The sequence below is a fragment of the Lagenorhynchus albirostris genome, chromosome 7 (genome assembly GCF_949774975.1).
Source record: "Lagenorhynchus albirostris chromosome 7, mLagAlb1.1, whole genome shotgun sequence".
NCBI classification, from domain to species: Eukaryota; Metazoa; Chordata; class Mammalia; order Artiodactyla; family Delphinidae; genus Lagenorhynchus; species Lagenorhynchus albirostris.
In genome coordinates this window covers 106,545,284-106,570,394 of record NC_083101.1, presented here as the reverse complement: position 1 = coordinate 106,570,394, position 25,111 = coordinate 106,545,284, and the positions used below count along the sequence as shown (strand labels likewise).

Here is a 25,111-nt window from a genome sequence, read left to right as displayed (position 1 = left end):
AAAGTCTACAACTTGCTACCGAGGCCCCTTGGTTCCCTACCCGTGTCATCACTGTGAGAAGAGCCCCATCTCCTGTCTCCCTTTCCCAAGCCTCCACTTCTTAAAAGTCTTTTTCTTATTAAATGGATGAATGTCTTTGATTCCAATTAGATTACAGTGCTCTTTCTCTAAAGAGATCGAGTAACCTGGGTTGAAGATTTTTAAAGGGATTTATTCCCTTCAATGGCTGCCATACCAGCCCTTTACACCTCTACCCGCCTCCCCCGCGCCCCCCCCCCCCCCCCCCGTCGTAAGTGTGACACTCCCCTCCCCCTACCGGGCCCTCAGCCAGGCTCCAGAGAAAACTGCACACGGCCAGGAGCTCAGGAAGGACATTCAGTGCCCTTCCTGGTGGTGGTTCCCTTGAGAAGCAGCTACAGTGACTGCTTTGTCCCAGGAAACCTTAGGGGACAGTGTTTCCCTTTGAAATCCTGGGACCAAAGAGAGCCTTCACAGAAAGCGCCACTGGTGGCTATATGGGAGAAGGGTACTTGCCATTATTATTATGTTCTTAGGGCTAATTGGCAGGATTTAAAAACCAAAAAAACCCCTGCTTCTCAGCGTGGTAAGAGCAGAGCTCAAGAACCTGACATTGATTTAAGTATGTCAATCCAGCCCATGTATCTTAATCCCTGCAGAAAGCACGCTGGGTTCTAGTACCGGTACTGCATGAACTCCCCATGTGATTTTGGGTGCTTAACCACTGGGTTCTGTCTGGAAAATGAGGGATTAAGTTAGAGAACGTCCAAGGGGCCTTGTTTTGTATTGTGGATAATTTCAAAACATATATTTAAACACAAATGAAAACAGAATTGTACAGTGAATTCCCACAGAACTCCCAATGGGCTTCAACAATGATCAACTCCTGACCAGTCTTGTTTCATCTGTACCCTCACAGCTCGATGATCACATTGACTTTATTATAGATTTGTTATTATAATCCTTGGATTCCTGGAAGAAATGTTACCCATTTTGCTTAGGACCAAAATCATACGGCTTCCACAAGAGAAAAGTCAGGCAGGGCACTGGCCCCCAGACGGCATTTCTCGTTCTGCACATCGGGTCCCCATGAATGCCCCCTTTTGAGGGGGTGCTGAGTAATCAGATCACAGCTGCCACTGTGTCCAAGTCATTGCATCCTCGGCCCCAGGCATCTCACGGAGAGCTCTGGCGTTAGGCTGTAACCTAGTGCTACAGGAGAGAGGGGATATTGCCTTGTTTACTGACCTCACATTTGCTGGAGTGAGTAGCTGTACCTTTTAGCAACTGCCTGAGAGTCAGTTCTTCAATTCTAGGCCTCAGCGGTCAAATCACCCTGCGTTTTGCCAGCAGCCTGCCCAGAATGGAGGCAACTGTTAAGGTTCATCCTTCCCGTAGCATGTCAAGGTCTATTTCCTTCACGCCAGAACAAGGGCAAAGGAAAAGATTCTTCCATCTGTTCTGTTCAGTCTTCTGTACATTTCCCTGTGAGTGGATTCAGGTCAAAGGAGCTTCTTTCACTCCCCTGAGGACCCAGACATGAGCTCACAAACCTTCCCAGGACCTCACATTCCCATGGACTTCGTAGCCGTCATTCCATCTGATGTAGGGGGAACATTTCTGAACCTTGAAGGGCTAGTCCTGTTCTCCAGCTGAGCATAGGTCTCACTGGGGCATTCGAACATCAGGCCTTGCTTTCCAGGACACACAGTGTTCAAGGCCACTGGGATGGGCCAGATGGTCTGCGGCCAAGGACTTGCCCTAACTCTGCATGAACCTTGGTGCTTCCACTTTTCACTCAACAGCTGGGCGACCATAGCTTGCCCTCCTGAGAGGACCTCAGGAAAGAGAGTCTGGAGAAAGGAAACTTGGGTCAAGTTGCCCAAAGCCAGGGATGAGCCTTCTTTTCCATGGAGCTTCCAAAGGGCAAGCCCTCTGCTACCGCGTACTATAGATTCAGAGCTTTGAGCGCCGAGACCTCCTGTGCTTGGGGCGGGAAGGTAGCCGAGGAGAAAGGGACTCTTTCTCACCTTTTGTTTGCCTTCAATCTGGCTGAATTTAGCTGCCCTTAACTTCTAGTTTGCTGAAGTCCTTATTGCCTTAACAGCCACCTAAGACGGGAACCAGAGGAGGAAGCCCCTTCCGTGGCATTCATTGAAGCCCCACACCCGTCCCCGTCTCCCCCATGCTGCTGTGCCTGAAAAGAGTCCCAGCCCTGTCCCCAAAGCGCTGGGTTAGCCTCTTGCTGAGACAGAAACGTTCCCAGGCTGAGGGCAAACCCAGAACTGCTCAGGTGGGGAGACCACCCTGCCCCACAGCAGCCACTGTTTCCATCCTGCCCACTTGCTTTGCTTCAGGTCTGGACTCATGCTCTCAGCGCCAACACTTGCTCCGGAGACCCTCCACACCCCCATCCTCAGAGGCGTTCCTGAAGACCGTCCAGACTTTCTGTTCTCCTGTACATCCTGCCCACCTCCACCTCAGCATACTCCTTCAGCCTCTCCACCAAGCTCTTTAAAACGAAAGGCAGCTGCTGTCTTCCCGTGGACAATACTGAATGTATCTACTGTTAAGTGCAGACCATGTAGAGAAGTGGCCGGGTTCATCAAAAAGAGGGTTTTTGTAAAGCCTGTTTATTTTTTTAAGTCGGTTTTGAGCATTTCTATTTTATCACCCTTCACATGGTTTTGGGGAACCCAAATTGTATCAAGGTCTCATGCCAAAACAAGCCAAAAGTTGTTTTCTTTACCTTTTTCCTCCATGCACCATGATTTAAATGATTGTTTCAGTGTCATTTTAAATGTTTTCTTGTGACATGTACTGACGATAAAAGTCATCTTGACAAAAAAAAAAAAGATTTATACATGAATCAGAAAGTATTTATTTCAATTTTGTACCTTTCCATTTTAATACATTATAATGTATTGACTCAACTGAGATATATAAACAGTTCATTTTAATAACATGTGTGTACGTGTGCCTTTTCCTTTGTTCATGGAGGGGGAGGGCCAGATGAGTGTGGAGTGGAAAACTCTGGGTGCTTACTGGCAGCAGTGTAAGCTGAGGTGGCCTCTGACTGGACCAAAGGCTTCTCAGAAGCAGCTGGCAACCCCCAGGAGAGGAAGAGACCTTACAGGGGTCGTGGGGAGGTCAGTGGGTGGGCCCTTCAGGCCCTGGCCACCTCCTGATACGCTGATACCACCCCCCCTCTCCAGGTAGGAAAAACCCCAGACCCCAGGCTACTGGCTCTTGGAGTCCGAATGCAGGCTGGCAATCAAAAGTTAGGATACGGGGCCATGTAGGAGACAAAAATCCTCCCTAAAATTGTGTTTACCTGCTTTGCTAAATGGTTTCATCAAAGGCAATGTAGAAGACCCTTCCCAGCTACATGGAGAACATGAGTCTAGAATGTCAGGGTCTTCCCCTGTGCCGTATGGATTTGCACTTGGGGGTCTGTGATTCCGGGCCCTCTTTTCTGTGTTACTCGTAAAGACAAGTTCGGCTGTCTTGGTCCCTAGCAGTTGGAGTTGGGTGAGGGGCTAACTGGGTGAACCACTGTCAAGTTCCTACTTGCTGACCACACACACACACACACACACACACACACACACACACACACACACGACACTCTACTCCCAACACACCACCCATCAGCCCCAGGCCCCCTAGCAAGTGCTGCTGAGGCCGGTTAGACTCACTTCTTCTGTGCCCTGCCCCGTCCCTCAGCTTTTCCACCTCGCTTTCTTCCTTCCAGCTCCTTCTTTAGCTTCCTGTGTGGTCTGGGCCTGGTCTGATCGCCTCTGTCCCCAGATTTCAGTCCATGCATTTGACTTGTGGTCCCATGAAGACCTTGAGTGCCACAGGAAGGGAGAGCTCAACCCAGGACTGGGAGGGCCTTGCACACGATATCACTATACAACGAAAATAGTGACCACACCAAATGCTGGAGAGGCTGCGGAGAAACCAGATCACTCATACACTGTGGATGGGAAAGTGAAATGGGGCAGCAACTCTGGAAAACATTCTGTCAGTTTCTGGGAATTCCCCGGTGTCCAGTGGTTAGGACTCAGCACTTTCATGGCCGGGGCCCCGGGTTCAATCCCTGGTCGGGGAGCTAAGATTCTGCAAGCCACGTGGCTGCGTGGCCACACACACACACACAAAAAAAAGTTTTGTCAGTTTCTTACAAATTTAAACATGAATTACCCGATGACTCAGCAATTGTACTCTTGCGCATTTATTGCAAGGCAATGGGTATTTATGTTCACACACGGGAATGTTTGTAATAATAGTTCAGAACTGGAAACAGCCCAGATATCCTACAACAGGTGGATGATGAAACAGTGATACATCCATACCTGGGAATGCTGCTCAGCAATAAAGAAGGTACAGACTGTTACACATGCGGCAACTTGGATGAATCTACAGAGACCAAGACCATAGATGGCTGGCCTGCCTGCAAATACTGCAGATGTCATTTTAATCAGAAGAGAGTTGCAAAGCCATATGACTGACGTCTTCGCATTTGAAGCTTCCCTCTCAGATATCTAGAAATTTCCACAGAGTTGTGTCACAGGCCAATGCCAGGCAGGGCTGCCCGAATGGAGCCAGACAGGTGGTCGTGGTGTCTGAGCACCTGGGGCAGGAGAGGTCCTCAAGAAATCAGGGACCAGAAAACCAAAGAAAGTCGAGCCAGGATCAAGAAGTGGGAGCCTGGAGGTCAAAGATCCCCCAAAGGGAGAAATTCAGAAGTAGGAGCTGGAAAGCCACAGAGAATCAAGGTTGAGGGGAGTCTGAAGTAACATGGACTCGTGGCAGAGCCCACAGGTCCACAGGGTCCGCTGCTGTACCGCTGGGCATCATTCCCGACGGTTCCCTCTTCGTCTGTCTCTGCCTCAGGAACATGCTAAAAGTGTCCAGTGGTTTCCAAAATGTTGACAGATTACTGTCACCTGTGCCCGTGACAGGTTTCTAGTGTGTCTTGGATTGAGTGGATAAGATGGGATTAAATTTCCAGGCAAGATATTTATGTCTGTTCCACCAGACAACACTTCTATGGGGAGCATGCATATTAATACATAGGATATATATATATGTAAACTATTGTGATATAATAAAGAAGTAACGTGTTATTATGATTTAAAAGTTCTGATGATATACAAATATGTATTGCAGAAAATGAAAAGTCTTCCATAATTCCTTTCCCCACTCCCCTGAAAATGCCAGTATTAAGAGTTTGGAATATAGTCTCCCCCAGTTTTTCCATGCATATGCTAACTGTATATGTAGACTATTATATATACTTTTTATTTTTTAAAGTGGAATTTTAAAAAATGGGGCTCCTACAGCTTTGCGAATGGTATTATTTACTTAATGGTATCTCTAATAACAAAGTTTTTTTGTTTTGTTTTGTTTTGTTTTTTGCGGTACGTGGGCCTCTCACTGTTGTGGCCTCTCCCGTTGTGGAGCACAGGCTCCGGACGCGCAGGCCCAGCGGCCATGGCTCATGGGCCCAGCCGCTCCGCGGCATGTGGGATCTTCCCGGACCAGGGCACGAACCCGTGTCCCCTGCATCGGCAGGCGGACTCTCAACCACTGCGCCACCAGGGAAGCCCCATAACAAAGTTTTTTAAAAGAGATCAAATGTGAATGAACTCTGTGTAAGTAAAAGATGACCCTAAAACACTTATAGAGATTTCCTTAAAGTAAGATGGTGGCCTTGGTGTGCAGTTAAAAAACAAAACTGTGTGCACTCAAATACAGACAGAGCCATTTCTCGAGTTCCTTCTCCATGCCAGACACTGTCCTCCAGTACTTCAGAACTTCGTTTAAGACATTCATTAAATCACTTCATTTAATCAGCACCACAACCCTTTGAGGCAGGTACCAGCATTATCCTTATCAGCTAGATGTGGAAAATGATGCACAGGACATTTAGTGAGCTGCCCAAGGTCAACAACTGGTACTCGGTAGGAGATGAGAGAGGAACATGAAGAATAAGCATGGGGCAGATTCGACCCAAGACCTGCCCGTAATTCTCAGGGTAAACAGCCATGGCTGCCTACAGTATTATAGTGCTGTAGCCCACAAGGTGTCCTCATGTGTTTTCTACCTAATCCTCCCAGCAACCCCATGGGATAGCAGATGAGGAATCAGAGAGCAGACATAACTTGCAGGTGTCAGAGCCAGATCTGAACTCTGTAACTTTGGAGCCCATTCTGTTAATTACTGCACCAAGGAAAATCATGGTGGGGGGGACAGACCATGTGGACATAGCTCCCTGGGCTGTGCACTGCTTACCCAGAGAGCAGCAGAAGCCGGAAGGAAGATGCCAGAGGGGTCAGGGAGAGCCACAGTGAGGCTCGGGGAACCTCCTAGGGGATCCCAGGGTGTCCATCATCACTGCCACGGTGCAGTCCCTGCCTGATATGATGCTTTCCCACCCTCAGGACAGGGGTCCTCGGCCAGCAGCTCAGGTCTGGAAACCCTCTCACGTGGTGACCAAGTCAGCCCATCCTCCTTCATCATCCAACTCCAACCCTGTGTCTACGCATTCCCTTTGCAGGCATCTCCCTGCCCCCATCCCCCATCCCCCTCCCCACTACCACCTACAGTCCTAAAACTATCTCAAGACAAAGAGACTGAAGTGTCACCACCTTGCTCCAAAACTAGAGAAGGCTAACCTGAGACAATAAAGAAAACGATCATAAGGCAGTCAGGAAATCAGATTTTTTTCCCTTTGATGTCATTAGGTGATTTGATCTCTGGACACAATGTTCCATTGTTGAGCTTTACAGATTTTGTGGAGGCTAAAGCTTGAAGTCATAACATTTTTTTTTTCCTTCGGTACGCGGGCCTCTCACTGTTGTGGCCTCTCCCGTTGCAGAGCACAGGCTCCGGACACTGAGGCTCAGTGGCCATGGCGGGCCCAGCCGCTCCGCGGCATGTGGGATCTTCCCGGACTGGGGCACGAACCCGTGTCCCCTGCATCGGCAGGCGGACTCTCAACCACTGCGCCACCAGGGAAGCCCTGAAGTCATAACATTTTGATAGGGAGGATCAACAGAGGAGGAATTGCAGGCCAGAACTGCTGCCGGGGAGCCGGGAGGTGTTCCTGGACTAGGGTCAAGAGAGAGTCTTCCCTGCACAAAGCAGTTGGCTAGGGTTTGTCTTCCTATTTGAGCTTTGACAACAGACAAAGACTGCAAGAGAGGACAAGATAAACTACTCGGGAGGCCTGGAGGATGAGAGTCCTGAGTTGGCAGTCACTGGCTTGTCGACTTAAGAGAAACAGTATCAGCGACACATTCCCCTACTCAGAGGCATAAGCAACAGAAATGGGGTGGAGTTTAAAGCGGATTGCAGGGGGAACAACCTGGCAAAACCAGACACCCCCCGCCCCCTCCCCCAGGATGGGTGAATAAATCTCAGCAAGACATCAAGCATCCATTTCTAGGGTACTGGATCTCAGGGTGGGTAGGTGCTTCTCAACTTGTGTTCCTTGGGGGGCCTGAGGAAGATTCGGTGAGGACTGCAGGAGAAATCCTCCAGGGAGAGATGAGCCTTCCACTCTCTGGGTAACAGCAACCGGATTGGATTAAAGTAATTCTCTGAAAGTCTTTTAGATTTGGAAATAATCTGAGATCATCCTTTTTTTCATAGATTGAAACAGTGATATCAAAAGAGGTGAAATGACTTGCCCAAGGACTCACCCCAAGCCGGTAGCAGAATTTAGGCTCTGTCATGTTCTCTGACTGCTCCCCTCCCCTCCCCCACCCCACCCCAGCCCTGCATTGTGTCACACTGGTGCCTCTTTAGGAATGAGCTAAATTAAACTGGCAAGATTCATCTTTATTTCTTTTATAGATAAAATGTTAGTGATATATCTGGAATAGAATATAAAGATGTAATGCAACACATTAAGAATTCCTTTCTGTGACTGTACAGAATGTGTAGCTAGCTTTTACAATTGTACGCATGTGAACGGTGTGGGGATGGGAGGGATGGACATGAGACTTACCAGAGCTATAGAAAAGAAGGAGGGCTTCCCCAGTGGCCCAGTGGTTAAGAATCCGCCTGCCAATGCAGGGGACACGGGTTCGAGCCCTGGTCCGGGAAGATCCCACGTGCCGTGGAGCAACTAAGCCTGTGCGCCACAACTACTGTGCCTGTGCTCTAGAGCCTGCGAGCCACAACTACTGAAGTCCATGTGCCTAGAGCCCGTGCTCCGCAACAGGAGAAGCCACCGCAATGAGACGCCCGCGAACCGCAACGAAGAGCAGACCCCGCTCGCCGCAACTAGAGAAAGCCGGCCTGCAGCAACGAAGACCCAACGCAGCCAAAAATAAACAAATTTAGTAAAAAAAAAAAAAAAAAAGAAGGAGTAATCAACGGTCCCTGATATTGGTCTTTACTTGCCTGAAGGCAGGGGAATAGCATAGATGACTTACCTAAATACCTTCTTGGTTCAGTTCTTTGAAATATTTTGAAAGCGTTTATCACCATCACTTTATAAAGTGTTCTTCATAAAGCACTTTTCTTGAACAGGAAAAAAGAAAAGAGTATATTTTAACCCTGAGTTCACTCATACCTTTGGTTGTTTAATGGCCTGCTACACAAAGTAAGCCCATCATCATCCGCGTCCTTGGAAGCTTGTTAGAAATGCAGAATCTCTGGCGCCATCCCAGACCTGCTGAACCAGAAACTGCATTTTTAACAAGATCCCCAGGTGATTCACCCAAACATTAAAGTTTGAGAAGTCCTGCTCTATGCGGGTCTGCCATGAGACTGAAGAATAAGATGGAATATCTTACACTGAATCACCTTATTTTTAAAAGTGCAATATCTACTCCCAGCTGACAATTTAAAAATATCAAGATTCTGTAATAAAAAAAACCTCCAAACTTAATAACAGCTCTTTTTAGTGGATGATCCTTATAGATATTTCATAGACACACGGAATGCTGGAGTTGGAACAAACCTTGGAAACCGCTGGTCTACCCAGCATCCACCCAAATGCAGTCCCAGGCTTCCCGCGCCCCGCCCACTCGCCGCCGCGCGGTCCGGGAGCGAGTCGCGCCTCACTGACGTCAGCAGCGCGCGCCGTCGCCGCTGCAATTTGCCGGGCTTGCGAGGCTCGTGGTTCTAGCTCCTCCGCGAGACCGCCGAGCGGTATCCACCGTCGCTCAGGTCCCGAGGCCCGCGGTGTCACAGGGTCGGCGACATGTCGATGCTGGCTGAGCGTGAGTGTTGGGCTCGGAGGCCCGACCGGGCGCGAGGGTGAAGGTTCCGGGTGACGCGGCGGCCGGACCGAGTGGCGGTGGGCACCGGTCTCCGGCGCACGGTGGGCCGGGGGATGCGGGGGGCCGGAGTCCCGGACGCCCTGCTCGGCTTGCCCTGGCTGCCGCGGAGATTTCCCAGCCCAGCCGTCCCCGAAAGTTAGCTGCGGTCTGCTGGTGAGAGACTGCGAGTGCCCACTTGGGACGCTTGTTCTCACGTTCAGACCTGAGCACGCGAGTGGTGGGTTCGAATGGGGGTCCGGACACCGGTTGTGGGAACCCGGACTGGCTCTTTCACTTCTCCGGGCCTCAGCTTCCTCTGGTTAAAAAGAGGCGGTTGGGCCAGCAGAATCTCTTCAGGCAGTGAAATCCCGTTCTTGAAAGTGTATTGAATCAAGAAAAAGAAAAGCAAAGGGGTTAGAAGCATCAAACACAAGAAGTTAGCGTTTTTTAGGGGAGGCGGGGCTAATGAGTGATTATAAGTAAGACAGTGGCGGTTTTGACTTTTGTAGTTGGAATTACTAACACTCTACTATGGAAGGAATGTTGGCCTCAACGCCCCACCCTGCCACAGTTTGCCTTTGACATTTCCCATCACTTTGTGAAGTTCGTTAATTCCCTCCCTCTGGAGAGGCTGTTTAACTTCTGAACGATACCTGTAGCTAAGGCTGCCGGCCACCAGATGGCAGTCGTGCCTTGGTCCTGAAAAGCCGGCCGGTATCTTTGAAAGTGTCTGGTGAGCGAGGAGCAGAAACAACTGCTAAATTTTAACAGACCCAACAGACGCTACACAGGGATTCCATGAAATAAATGCTGTCGGCATCCTCTAAGGGGGTGGAGGAATGGGAACACAAAACGGAGTGGGTAAGGCACCATTCACATTTTACAGGGGCAGAAATTGAGGTTCAGAGGAAAATAATTCACCCCAAGGTCATTGAGGTAGAAAGTGACAAAATTGATCTAGTTATCGCTATATACGTTCTTGTCACCAGGGTCAGCAGATTTCTATCGTTTTTTAAACAGGGACTTAAAGAAAGGAGTGTGTTTTAGAGTGTGACCCTGTGGGCTCTATTTCTTCGTCTGTGTAACCAGTGTGGCTAAGATTTCTTGTGGTTTTAATATTCTTTGATGTATGCTTAGTTCAGCGTGCACTTGGGAACATTAGCCCTGGCTCTGCTATTCATTTATGTTTCTTTCCCTGATCAGTTTCTCTGGGGCTATTAAAAACTTCTTTGATTATGTTCATTACTAGGTTGGCTTAAATCAATGAGATGGTGAACGTGAAAATAGTTCAAAGTATGAAATGATATACAGATGTGAAGTGCCATCTGTGGACATCAGCAACTCAAGCTGCATAATTTCATGAGAATATTTTCCGTTCTCTTCCCACCATGACCCCAAAATTTCAAATCTTTGACATTAATAGTATATAATATTTTGTGTTTTTTTTAAACAATTTACTAAATTAATGTCAGTGGCATCCCTTATGATTAGATATTTGGGACTGGTGTTCTTATTTTAGAAATGAGAAAATAGAAGCATAGAAAAGTCCCAGTCTTCCATTTCACTACCTAGCAGTTATTTTCTCTGATAGTTTATAAAATTGGGATAATTCTGTAGGTACAGTTTTATAACCTACTTTTTTCCTCTAATTAATCTTAGTGAACATTTTCACTTCAGTAAGTATGCTAATTTCCTTTGTTTTCTCTTGCCATATGGACTATATTTTGTTTTCTTTCATCTTCTCCACAGTCACTTATCCCATTTTTAAAATCTAGTAGTTTGCTTTGTTTCTCAAAAACATTTTTTTATCCTGCATTTCTCTAGTTATCAAATATTATTTTATTGGTTCTCCCCTATGTAAGGTAAGAAATCTCGCTTATATAAACGTAAGAGAAGAATTTCATTTATCACTGTCACTTTTCAGTCCTTATTTAATTCAGAGTCTTAGACCCATATTTTATCAAGATACTACTTTTTTTCATAGACTCTTTTCAAGACCAGTTTTTGACACTTGCAGTTATTACATTTTCTAATCAAATGACAACACGATAGTTAATGGATTTCATTGCATTAAGATTTTATGCTGCAGTTTCTGTAACCTTGAATATGTCTTGAATAATATTTTAATAAGAATATATGAATGATATATTTTTTGAGGTCTTGAATATCTGAAAGTGTCTTGGGGCAAAGAAAAAAAAAATTCTGTCCCTGGCTCTTGGAACTCAGCACATTTTTCAGAGTAAGCTGAATCCTGGCATAAATCTTGTGGTATTAGGCCTGGCAGCTGTTGTGTGCAGGGCTGTTTATTGGGGTTACCCTGGAAGTATCCTATTAGATCTCCATGTAGGAGGAGTCCCTGCTAGAGGATGGTTACCCCCGCCCCCCCGCCGTCATTCCAAAGAGTGAGTGTGCAGATTCAGGGCACTCTACCCTGAGCGGAGTAGCTGCCCTACTCCGCTGGTTGAGGCTACCTGCCATTTCCCTGGGGAAGAGGAGCTGACCTCGCTGCCTCTCCAGTCTTGTGTCAGCATTAGAGTCTGCTGTATAGACGTTTGTGACATAAACTGTATGCCGTCTTTGTTGCGGAGGGTGGGTGCAGTCATTCTCAAAAATGTCTCCTTCATACAAGCCCCAGTCGGAGACCCTTGGCAGACACTACAGTAGAGACATGAACTCTGACACACACCAGGAAGCAGCCTTACAGAGAGAGAGCCTTGGTTAACAAGGCCCATCTTGTATGCTGTTCATTAGCTGAGTATTTACTAGATAAGTGGTAACGTAGTCACATGTAGCATTTTGGGGTCACCTTTTTTCTGCAAAGCACTCTAAATTGGAGCCCAGCTCATTTTTCTTTGTAAGTAGTCTTTTTCTGCCTGCATGCTTAGTAAAGGTTTACTTATTTTTGCTAGGGTGTGGATAGTTACAGGTCTCTATTGATTTTACATGCAGTACACTGAGCCTCTCTGACTGGAGGCTGTTATTTTTATACTCGTTAGGAGACTGCCACGGAGTGAGCAGCTGTTGACAGTGAGATACTCTGCTTCCATTGGTGCAGTAGGTGAATGATGATGACACCTGACCTCCAAATTCCCCGCTTGGCCAGAGTTTACTTTTGGGTTTCATATGCTTGTTTAATAAACTTTTGGAGTTCTTTCTCTCTGCCATAATTGTCCTTAAAACTATAGCGATAAACTTGAGTTTCTAATGGTCAGTTATTTATATATATTAAAAAAAAACTTGTAGGGACTCAAAGCAGTTCCTCAATTCAGTTATCTTCCTTCCTCTTTTTTTTTATCTTTCCCCTTTTCTTGTCTCCTTTCTTCAGCCTCCCCTCCTTTTTCCTTTCTCAGTCATTCATACATTCATTCATGTTTTTCCTGAATGCTTGCTGTGGGCAAAGTGTTTTTCACTTCTTGCAGTGAAGCATAGGAAAGAATAAGACATGGATGTGAGCCTTAAGGAGATTATGGCATAATAGCAAACATAAGAGATGGATAGAAACAGCCATAATACAGAAGAATGTTAATTAAATGACAAAAAAAAGCAGCAGGTAATTTACTGTGTGAGTTCAGAAAAGGGGTCATATGGCTTTAGGGCGTTTCTGTGAGAAGGGATGATTAGTATCTGTAGGTTGCACGGAGGGTGACTCTCCCCAAGATCATGACTCGTATGCTGTGAATTAAAAATAAAAGCTTTGGAGTTGGTAGGACCTTGGTTTGTATAGACTCTGTTTTTTGCTTGGGGGCATTAGGAACATTCTTTCTGTAGGCCTCAGATTTTCTCATCTGAAAAGTGCAGATCTCTCCTCATTGGGTTACTGTGAAAATTGAACCTGAGAATGTATGGATAGCATTTGGCACTTAACGTATGTCTGTGATGACTGCTGCTGGTGATAGTGACACTGGTGTCACAGGTGCCTTAGGTTGCTGCCAGTTGCTGAATTGGAAGGCCCAGCTGATGGTACCTCATGTGTTTCGATTTGTCACATTTGGGGGAATATTTTTATTTTAATCTTATAAGGTCAGTTTGTATGTTCAGAATATACAGTTATTGGGGAAACCAGGATAAATGATCCAAGCTGATACTATCCATTGGATGCCAAATCTGCATCTGTATCTAATAAAACATAATGTTTGTTGTATTTATGCAAGTATCGTGTGTATGCATTAGGTATGTGTGTACTTGTGAGGTATTCTCCAGGTTTGAAAGATAAGTTGCTAATGAGATAATTTGTCATTTACAGGTCGGCGGAAGCAGAAGTGGGCTGTGGATCCAAGAAACACTGCGTGGAGTAATGATGACTCCAAGTTTGGCCAGAGGATGCTAGAGAAGATGGGGTGGTCTAAAGGAAAGGTATCTTGGGGAAGAGCAAAGAAATTGGAGCCAGGCAGAGAGATTTCAGATCAGGAGAATACATCTTCCTTAGGAGACTGGGAGAAATTTATTTTGGATCAATAAGTGATTTTGGAGAAATAATTAAATTATAATGACCTTGTGATGATAGAGTTAGAGCTGAACATAAACGTCAGCTGTCTTTGTTTATTGTTTAACCTGCTGTGATTTTCATAAATGGTGCCTCTTAATTAGTTGCGTTTGGAATCATACTTAACCATCAGAGTTTTATGTTGCTTAGAGTAAGATTTTATTCACCCTTAAAGCTAGACTACACATTTTCTCCTTTTTCTCACATTCCCTTTATTCCTGACTCACGTAGGACTTCTGCTGATATCTCTGCACTTAAACGGTTCTTGTCAAGGTCTTTAAAGATCTTGCTAAATCCAAAGGATCCTTTTTTGTTCTCACATTACTTTATCCCTTAGCAGCACTGGACATAATTGACTTGAAATACCACTGTCTTGGCTTCCACAATACTGCCCGCTCTCCCGGTTTTTCGTCCTACATTACCAGCCACTGCTAAATTTTTGTTGCTGGCTCTTCCTCCTCTAGACTTTTGAGCTTTGGAATTCCTTGCGGTTCAGCCCTAGTCCCTTCTCTGTCCTCATCTCAAGTAGATCATTTTTATTATAAAACTCTTGATTCCCCCCCGCCCCCCACAAATCTTTTTCTTCCCAAGTTTTCCCCATTTTTGCAAATAACACCCTATCACCTTACTCAAACCAGAAACCTGGGAGTCGTGCTTGATTCCTTGACCTCTCTCACTTCCCGAATCCCCAGCCATTATTCCTCTCTATCCGGGGCCCCATCCTGGACCAACCACCGCCATTGCTTGCCCTGATCAACGCAGCAGCCTCTCAGCTGCCTCCCTGACTCCCTCCTTTTCCTCCTCTGGGCCATTTGCCATACAGCAGCCTTAATGAGCTTTTAAAATACAGAAATTAGATCATGTCATTCCTTTGCTTAAAAGTTTGGTGGTTTCCCATTGTTTTAAAAAATAATATCCAAGTTCTCCCCATAGCTTCCAAGGTCCTTAAGGTCTGGCCCCTTTATATCACCTTATTTTCTCCATCCACTGTGCTGGAGCCCCTTGGGTGCCATTTAGTACACCAGGCGCTCTGGGACTCTTTACAAATGAGGGTTAATGATGCGGGGGACTTGGGGTCCCCTTCCTCAGTGTTGTTTTGTAAAATTATTTAATGGAAAGCACCATAGACTTCAATGCCTCTGATGGGCTTCTGTTAGTTTGGCAGTAGCACTCTGCTTTTGAGCATCAGAGAAAGGATGTTCTCCTTAGTGTTTCCATGGTCCTTGAAGTGGGTCACAGGTTGCAGGATTGGCATTCATTATTGTAAGTGCATCCTTGATATTACAGAATCTTGTAAGAATCCATTAGACTGTGTCCTCTTTGAGAACAAGGATAATGCCTCCTAGATGTTTAGTGATTAATCAAACAGTTGATGAAGGAAGAGAGGTATTTTTATACCTGATAAAAATGCTAACTCTCTTTGTGTTTAATCTCCACAGGGTTTAGGGGCTCAGGAGCAAGGAGCCACAGATCATATTAAAGTTCAAGTTAAAAATAACCACCTGGGACTAGGAGCTACGATCAATAATGAAGTGAGCAACAGCGTCTGCTGGGGGTTTTCCTTGCATAATTGATATTTTTGTCAGTGTAAAAAATTTAATCCAGTCAAATTGATTGATCAGTTTTAAGCTGTTCAAGCGTGTATCATACATGTTTTCGATAACTGAGGAGCCCATAACTAAGCTGCTGGGCATCTGTAACGTGTCATCGTTTTGCCTCATTGCCCTATGGGATTCTTTACTTGCTTATGCATAAGAGATCCAAAGTAGCTTTATTGCTGAACTTTGCAAAAAGTGTTCTTTTTAAAGAAATATTCATTTCAGGACAGAGAGGAATTTTCATCTTTACCTGCGTTGTAATATTAGCTTATATTGTTAAAATTGGTGGCATTTCATTTTGGAAATACTGAAAGAAAGTGTCTGTCCCGTTGTCTGACTGTTGGTGTATAGCACTTGAATTTATTCACATTTCCCCTTAAAACACTGACACTTTGAAAATATGACCCTGTAATTAAAAGTTCATGGCTTACCCTGCCTTTCATTTTCAGTATCATTGCTCACTGTAGAAAGGATCTAAACTGAAAGCTTGTTCTTACATTTCTGCAGCCAGCAGAATCTGGTAGGAAATCTGGGGAATTACTTTAGGTAAACTGGGTTACATTGCTTAGTTCAATAGCTCAGAGTAGTGGACTGGAGCAGCTAAAATTGTTTGGGCTAACAGCTAAAATCTTAAACCACTAAAGGAAGAGTTTAACATATACATGTTGTCAAATCATCATGTTGTACACCTAAAACTAATATAATGTTATATGTCAACTATATCTCAATACACTTGAAAAAAGGGGCAGGGGAATGTTCTATTTCTGAGGACAAAATCCAAGACCAGTACTTCAAAATGTTTGGAATGTCACACACTTACTAGATGGAATGTTTAGCAATATTGTCTATTTTCATCAATTAATAAACACACCTTGGACAATTAAAAAAAAAAGAGTTTATGTAAGGTTGATTTTGAAGGTAGTTTTGAAGAGGTGGATATACAGATACACTTAACTTTTTAGGAGAAGCATTGCCCGGTAAACCTATTCAATATGCCTTAACCTTAAGCATTCTTTAAAAAGTACGCATGAGGCAAGTTCCCGAATTGAAACCCTGCTCCCCACAGGTTGATATTGTTTTGGAGATGTTCATTCTCTTTTAAAGCTAGGTCGTCTTTGTTACGATGAGCTTATTAACTGAGCCCCTTATAAATGGGTGCTGATTGATTCAGGGAAGCTGGAGTCCTTCTTCCTCCCGTCCCCACTGCTGTTTTCTGAAATTGGGCTGGATGCAAGCAAGCAGAATTGGGCAAAATATTTTCAGCTCAAATGAGCAAAGAAGAGAGCCCTCAAATCTGTCACTGCTTTTTTCCTTTGACCTACATAATTTTCCCATAGTGAGAAAAAAATATTTTATTTTGCTTTATTTTAACATTTAGCACACAGGTTGCCTGTTGTTTATTTGACTATAAGTTGACTTGATAAGTCACCTACATTTGAAGTCAGGGCTTAAGCTTCCAAGCTCCTCATTTTTAATAATGATATAGATAAATTACATTTCAAATTATACTATTTCTTTTTCATTCAAATTTATAAAATAATATTTTGGTGAAACATTTAAAAATTCACATTAACTACCAGATTTCCCTGATTCCAATATATATCTTATCGCAGCTTAGGTAGACTACAGGCTTGTCTCTGATTGAGTTTTTGGCATTTTCAGGACAGCTGGATTGCTCATCAGGATGATTTTAACCAGCTTCTGGCCGAACTGAACACTTGCCATGGGCAGGAAACAGCAGGTAAGGAAACTTTGCTTTTTATCCATGAGGCTTATAGAAGACGTAATCTCGATCTAAGATACTTTTATCAACTCTTTTTTACTGTAAGCATCCTATATCTGAAAGTTAATCGATTGTAGCTCTCACAAATAGTCATTTCTGTTTATGTTTTAGGGGTATTCTCATTGAATTAACCTTAGTCATAAGCAAACACTTTTTTCCCCATTACGAGTTTGAGAATGATAAGGTAAAGCTTTTATTCAGTTTACATTTCTCTGTTGCCTTTCCCTTATCCCAGCCTGACAATGTCCGGGGCCCCGCAGTTCCGGCCTTGGCCCTCTCTCATCTTTCCTTGGCCCTGGCTCTCTTCTTACGCCCTCCAGTCTCACGGGGCGATGTGTGGTGACCGCTGCCACACTTCCCTCTACTCCTTCACCCTCTCTCCTGAACGCCCTGCTCAGTGTCTGCATTCAGGGTGTCGTCGACTCCTGGCACCTAGCAGGTCCAGACTCCAGTTCTGTACCTCCCCCACCTGCACCCTGCAAACTGTTTGACACCCGTAGCCCACAGCCTGTTTTCTCCACCATCTTCCCCATTTCAGTTGATGTCAACTTCATCCTTCCAGCTGTTCCAGCCAAAGAACTTTTTCCACTAGGAAATTTTGTTGCTTCTACCTTTACAATATATTCAGACCCTGACTGCTCCATGTCACCTGCACGGTAAGCAGCATGGTCTGAGCAGCTGTTATCTCTTGTCTGGATTATTGCAGGAGCCTCTGAAGCCGGTCTTCTCAGCCATGGCACTGCTGATGTTTTGGGCTAGATAATTCTTTGCTGTGAGGCATGTCGTGCGCATTTTAGAATGATTGGCAGCATCCCTGACCTCTACCCGCAAGGTGCCACTAGCACCCCCTCCCCCTAGTTGTCGCCACCGAAAATATCTCCAGATAGTGCCAAGTGTCCCCTGGGCAGAATGCCCTGACAGGGAGCTGCTGCTCTGAATTGATCTTTCTCCGTCCACGCGCAGACTCCTCCAGCGTGTCTCAGCCCAACAGCCAGAGTGATTCTTTTAAAATGTAAGTCCGTTTGTGCTGCTCAGGATAAAAGCCGAAGCCCCTGCAGCGGACTCGCAGCCTTACACAATATGGACCCTCTCCCTTTCTGACTTTGTCTCCTACCCTCCCCCTTCTTACCAGTTCCATCCTGACCACACCGACTCCTGTACTGGTTTTTGAATACACCAAGCGTGCTCCTGCCTTGGGGTTTCGCACTGGCTCCTCCCTCTCTCTAGAACACTCTTCCCCCAGATAGCTTCTGTGCACCTTCTCAACAAGGTCCATACTCAGTTGCCAACTTAAAACTGCATCCTGTTCCTTAGTTCCGTTTCTGGAAGTCAATTGAAAATTGGTAAGAAATAGCAGCATGAGAATATTATTGAGAAACATGTAGTAAGGAAAATGAGAAGAACCAGCTAAGAGTGCGGGGTCAGGGGACAGGGCAGGGAGTCGCTGCACTTTTTGTTAACAGCTTTGTTGAGGTGTAATTCACATGCCTACCATTCACCCATTTACAGTGTGCAATTCAGCAGCTTTTAGTATATTCAGAGTTGTCACCAGAACCAATTATGAAACATTTCATCACCCCCCAAAGAAACTCTGTACCCAGTAGTATTCATTCCCCACTTCCCCCAGCCACCCTAGGCAACCATTGATTTACTTTCTGACTCTAAAGATTTGCCTATTCTGAAATCAAAACTGCAATGAGGTATCACCTCACACCGGTCAGAATGGCCATCATCAGAAACTCTACAAACAGTAAATGCTAGAGAGGGTGTGGAGAAAAGGCCACCCTCTTGCACTGTTGGTGGGAATGTAAATGGATACAGCCACTATGGAGAAGAGTGTGGAGGTTCCTTAAAAAACTAAAAATAGAACTACCATATGACCCAGCAATCCCACTACTGGGTATATATCTGAGAAAACCATAATTCAAAAAGAGTCATGTACCACAATGTTCATTGCAGCTCTATTTACAATAGCCAGGACATGGAAGCAACCTAAGTGTCCATCGACTGATGAATGGATAAAGAAGCTGTGGTACTTATATACAATGGAATATTACTCAGCCATAAAAGGAACGAAATTGAGTTATTTGTAGTGAGGTGGATGGACCTAGAGTCTCATACAGAGTGAAGTAAGTCAGAAAGAGAAAAACAAATACCGTATGCTAACACACGTATATGGAATCTAAAAAAAAAAAAGTTTCTGAAGAAACTAGGAGCAGGACAGGAATAAAGACGCAGATGTAGAGAATGGACTTGACACGGGGAGGGGGAAGGGGAAGCTGGGACGAAGTGAGAGAGTGGCATGGACATATATACACTACCAAATGTAAAATAGATAGCTAGTGGGAAGCAGCCACATAGCACAGGGAGATCAGCTCGGTGCTTAGTGACCACCTAGAGGGGTGGGATAGGGAGACGCAAAAGGGAGGGGTTATGGGGATATATGTATACGTATAGCTGATTCACTTTGTTATAAAGCAGAAAGTAACACACCATTGTAAAGCAATTATACTCCAATAAAGATGTTAAAAAAAAAGATTTGCCTATTCTGGACATTTCATATAAATGGAATCTTGCAACATGGGTCTTTTGTGACTGGTTTCTTTGACTTAGCATAATATTTTCAAGGTTCATCCTTGTTATAGCATGTATCAGTACTTCACTCCTTTTTATTGCCACATAATAGTCCACTGTATGGATATTCTACAGTTTGTCTGTTCATCAGTTGAAGGACATTGGGTTGTTGTCACTTTTTGTCTATCTTGAATAATGCAGCTTTGAACATTAACTTACAAGTTTTTGTGTGGACATATATTTTAATTTCTCTTGGGTTTATACTTAGAATGGAATTGCTGGGTGATACCAGCAGTGTATGAGGGTTTTAATTTTTCTGCATCTCAGCCAATACTTTCTATTATCTGTCTTTTTGATTATGGCCATGCTAGTTGGTGGGAGTGGTGTATCTAATTGTGGTTTTGATTGGCATTTCTATAATGGCTAATGATGCTCAACATCTTTTCACATGATTATTGACCATTTGTGTGTCTTCTTTGAAGAAGTATCTATTCAGATTTTTTGCCCATTTTTAAACTGTGCTATGTGTCTTTGTGGTTGACTTGTAAAGATTTTTAATATATACCAGGTACAAGTCTTTTATCAGACATATGATTTGCAAATATTTTCTCCAGTTCTGTGGGTTGTCTTTTCACTTTCTTGAGGGTATTATTTGAAGACTAAGGATACAGAAATAGATAAAAAGACTCATTCCCCCTCTGAAGAAACTTCAAATCTAGTGTGAGAGAAAGAAATGAAGTAAATACCAAAATAACTAGATCTCCCAATTTTTTTCAGTTCCTGAATAGTTGAGAGAGAGTAGCAAAGATAGGAGGGATTTATTTGAAAATTTATCCAAATCTCTTTGTTTCCTAAGCTTTTTCTTTCCCGTCAGGTATTCATAAGTTTGCATTATTGATGACTTTAGGTGGCTTCTAACACACAGGTTTGGATACTGAATGTGCTGTTGGGTTTAATAAAGTAGACACAGCTGAAGAAAGTGTAGACCGTAGATTAGAAGGTAGTATCCGTAATGCAGGTGTGAAAGACGCAAAGATGGAAATATGGAATAGAAGTTTAGATGGAGGATAAAGTGAGAAAATCTAATATCTAATAAAAGTTCAGCAGCACAGGAAGAGAGAGAATGGAACAGAGGCAAAATTTAAGGAGATAGGGGCTTCCCTGGTGGCGCAGTGGTTGAGAATCTGCCTGCCAATGCAGGGGACACAGGTTCAATCCCTGGTCTGGGGAGATCCCACATGCGGCGGAGCAACTAAGCCCGTGTGCCACAACTACTGAGCCTGCGTACTGCAATTACTGAAGCCCGTGGGCCTAGAGCCCGTGCTCCACAACAAGAGAAGCCACCACAGTAAGGAGCTGCTCACCGCAACTAAGAGTAGCCCCCGCTCACTGCAACTAGAGAAAGCCCATGTGCAGCAATGAAGACCCAACACAGCCAAAAATAAATAACTAAAATAAAGTTTAAAAAAAAAAGAGTTCTGACTGAATGGTACTTTGAAAAAAAAAATTTAAGGAGATAAGGGCTGAAGACTGTCTAGAACTGGTGATAAAGCAAATCCACAGATTAAGAAAATTGAGAGAATCCATGCAGATTACATTAAAAGTCTCTACTCGCAAATGTAATAACAGATGTGACAACATAGCATCATGGCAGAACAGCATACACACACACACACACAAAAGAGCGAGAAGATTCTTAATGCAGCCAGAGACAATATACTTATTATCTTCAAAGAAGCAACAGTTATATATGAAAGCAGAGTTCTTAACAATGGGAGCCAAAGACATTGGAGTAATATATTGAGGGAAATATAACTGGCAACCTAGACTTTTTTTTTTTTTTTTTTGCGGTACTCGGGCCTCTCACTGCTCTGGCCTCTCCCGTTGCGGAGCACAGGCTCCGGATGCGCAGGCTCAGCGACCATGGCTCACAGGCCCAGCCCCTCCGCGGCATGTGGGATCTTCCCAGACCGGGGCACGAACCCGCGTCCCCTGCATCGGCAGGCGGACTCTCAACCACTGCGCCACCAGGGAAGCCCGGCAACCTAGACTTTTACATTCAGCAAATATATCTTTCAAGAATAAATTTTCAGACAAAAAGTTTACCATCAGTAGGCCATAAATAAAGGCAATTTCCAAGGATGCACATCCTTCAGTCAGAAGGAAAGAATACTTAAAACACTATCTGTAGTATCCCCAAACTGGCCATAACCCAGATGTCCGCCAACAATAGAACGGAAAAGTAGACTGCCACATTTGTAAATACAAAGAAATGAAGAATAAAGTACAGTTACATGTGAGAGTATAGGGCAGGGTTTGGCAGACTTTCCACAAAGGGCCAGATAGAGATATTCTGCAGACCGAAGCGTCTCTGTCACAACTGCTTGGCTGTTGGAGTATGAAAGCAGCAAGAGATGATATATAAACAAATGGATGTGGCCATGTTCCCATAGAACTTTATTTACAAAAGTAGGTGGTGGGCCGGATTTGGTCCACAGGCTGTAGTTTGCTTCTGGTGTCGAAGACTCTCATTAACTCAATGTTGACTGAAAGAAGTGGGACACGTAACATGCAGTGTGATTCCACTTACATAGAACTTCAAATGGAATGCAGAAATATGATATTTAGGTACTAGACTTGGGTGGTAAAGTTATTTTGTTACTTTGTTAAAACAAAGTTATTTTGTTATAACTTTTGTTATAAAGTTACTCGTAGTAGAAATGAGTACTCTACTGTGAAAGTCACAACAGTGATTACCTTTGGGGAGGGGGAGGGGTTTGGGATTGAGAAGGGGCTCATGGGGAACTCCTGGGCTGTATTCTTGTTCTGTTTCTTGACCCAGTTGGTAGTTACACAGGTATGTGAGTACATTGTGCTTTAGGCACTTTCTATGGCTATTACCCCCTCTCCCCCCAGAATGGTTAAAACCAGAACGAAAAGTAAGGGGAGGGTGGTTATCCCCAAAATCATGGTAATGGTTACTTTTAGGACAGTGGTTCTCAACTGGGGATGATTTTGCCTCCCATGGGATATTTCACAGTATCTGTGGACATTTTTGGTGATCACAACTGGGGGGATGTTACTGACATTGATCGGGAGAGGCTGGAGATGCAGCACAGCTGTGTCTCTCCTCCTTGCCCTGAACAAATTATTCAGCCCAAAATGCAGTAGCTCCGAGGCTGAGAACCCCTGTTACAGAAGGAAGAGGCACAGGGGTGCAGGATGCTTCTAGATGCAGGTAGTGTTCTGTTTCTAACCCTGGAGGTGGTAACGAGGGGTTTGCTTCATAACTAATTGTACAGACTTCAAGTACTCCTACGTGTGGTGATGTTTGTGGTGATAAAAGATTCCTGAAAATTGCATGGGCCCTTTTCTGGAGGTAAAACATGGCAAGTGTAATTTATGTCATGTTAAACCTGTAATGAAGGTTAACTAAAGAGTACAGCTGCAACAATTTGAGTATCAGGAATCAATGTCTACCTTAATGAAAATCTGGTGTTGTATAATGGCCATCACTTTTCGTAAACAGGTTCAGTGACATGATTAAGGTGTCAGACTTGAGGTGGCCTTTCCTGTGACCATCGTCATGGAGGCAGAAGCTCTTGAGTTTGGGTTCTTTTACCTAGAGTCATTCACAGGTTCATTTTTAAAAAAAATAAATTTATTTTATTTTTATTTATTATTTTTGGCTGTGTTGGGTCTTCGTTGCTGCACACGGGCTTTCTCTAGTTGCGGCGAGTGGGGTCTCTGTTGCGGTGCGCGGGCTTCTCAATGTGGTGGCTTCGCTTGTTGCGGAGCATGGGTTCTAAGCGCGTGGGCTTCAGTAGATGCAGCACGTGGGCTCAGTAGTTGTGGCTCACGGGCTCTAGAGCACAGGCTCAGTAGTTGTGGCACACGGGCTTAGTTGCTCTGTGGCATGTGGGATCTTCCCGGACCAGGGCTCGAACCCGTGTCCCCTGCATTGGCAGGCGGATTCTTAACCACCGCGCCACCAGGGAAGCCCCACACGTTCATTCTTGAACAGGGAAAATTCTCACCTTGTTTGGTATCATAACTTTCTCCTTTGATGTACTGAGTTAGAGAATACTTTGTAACTTTTCAAGTGATAGGGTTGCCCAGAAATTATCACACCAGGATTCCATAGAGGAAGGAGCTATGAGATTCATTTTTGGAGCTGTGGAAAAGAGAAAGCAGATTTTTGAGCAGTTTGCTTTTGAGATTTGACAGTGATAGCCGGAAAGTTACTTTTTTCCAATTTGATGTTATCTTGATTACTGTTTGCTGACTGAGAAATGCCATTGTAATAGGCATGAAAACCCTGGTTCGGGACAGGTCCCTTTGTGCTGATTGCCCAGGCTGAGCACAATCACTGCAGCTGGGCCTTCCTGATGGATTCCCGCAAGGGCGGTCAGGGAAGTGTTGAAAGTGACTCGGGGAAGCCTGTGTTATTTGTCAGGAAGGTGGCGAGGGCACAACAGACTCCAGGTGGTGGTGCCTGTCAGTGTGCAGCCCCATCCACAGGTTCACCTGTGCAGGCTGAGTCTTTTTCTGCGTGAGCCATAGAAGTGTAGTAAATCATTAACTGAGTTACTGATCTATAGGTTAACTGCCACCTCAAGACCACTAGAGGGTGCTGCACCCCTGCGGTAGGGACAGGGCTGTTAGCTCTGCCTCCGTCTCACTCAGTGCAGTCCAGCCTTTAGAATAGTCCTTTAACAGAAAAGCTGGCCCGGAAATGGATCAGGAGAGCTGAGATTATTTTTCTGCCAAGTCATCTTTGGTAAATACAGTATCTTCATCCAAATGAATTTTTGGTTTTATTACTTGAATTAAAGCTGACAAGCAGATGACACGATAACCTAGTAACATATTTTTCTGGTATAATAATATTTTTAGCTCCTTAAGATTGCTTACCGAATCAACACAGTTTGCCTTTCAACTAAACAGAAATTCTATACTATTCTCTTCGTAGAATCTTGCAAAGGTTCTAGAAATAACCCTTATTCCTTTGTGGGACACAAAAATCTCTATATTCTTTAAAATTTCATTTTTAAAAATTATCCTGTCTCAATTAGTTACTCCCAGACTCAATCCAGCTTTTTGATAGACTTATCTCATGGTTTAAGAAGTGCTTTTTACTTCTGTCAGGTATCTTGTCCCTTGTGGTTTTAAATATTTTGGAAATAAACGGGGATGCTGATAACCTGTCATCCACAGAGGTGTGGTTTAGGACAGGCATCTTCAAATTGTTTTGCTCCCAGGGCTCCTGAGGGAATTTCGAAGAACAGTATACCCTATCTCACAGTTTTAGATCGACATCTATAATGTTTTTAATCACAGCTTTAAATAGTTACAAAGAATATAATACCTGCCT

The 25,111-nt window shown here is 44.4% G+C and overlaps 1 protein-coding gene across 2 annotated transcripts in view; it reads left to right on the top strand.

Moving 5' to 3' along the window:
- The first annotated feature begins 9,122 nt into the window (after positions 1 to 9,122).
- Positions 9,123 to 25,111, top strand: part of PINX1 (PIN2 (TERF1) interacting telomerase inhibitor 1) — an 84,283-nt gene continuing 68,294 nt past the window's right edge. The window contains exons 1-4 of one of the 2 annotated variants that reach the window (XM_060155783.1): positions 9,123 to 9,260; positions 13,543 to 13,652; positions 15,222 to 15,314; positions 17,043 to 17,121. In XM_060155783.1, the coding sequence (XP_060011766.1) occupies positions 9,242 to 9,260; positions 13,543 to 13,652; positions 15,222 to 15,314; positions 17,043 to 17,121 (301 nt within the window). In that variant the 5' untranslated portion in view covers positions 9,123 to 9,241. The other variant, XM_060155784.1, reaches the window with a different exon arrangement.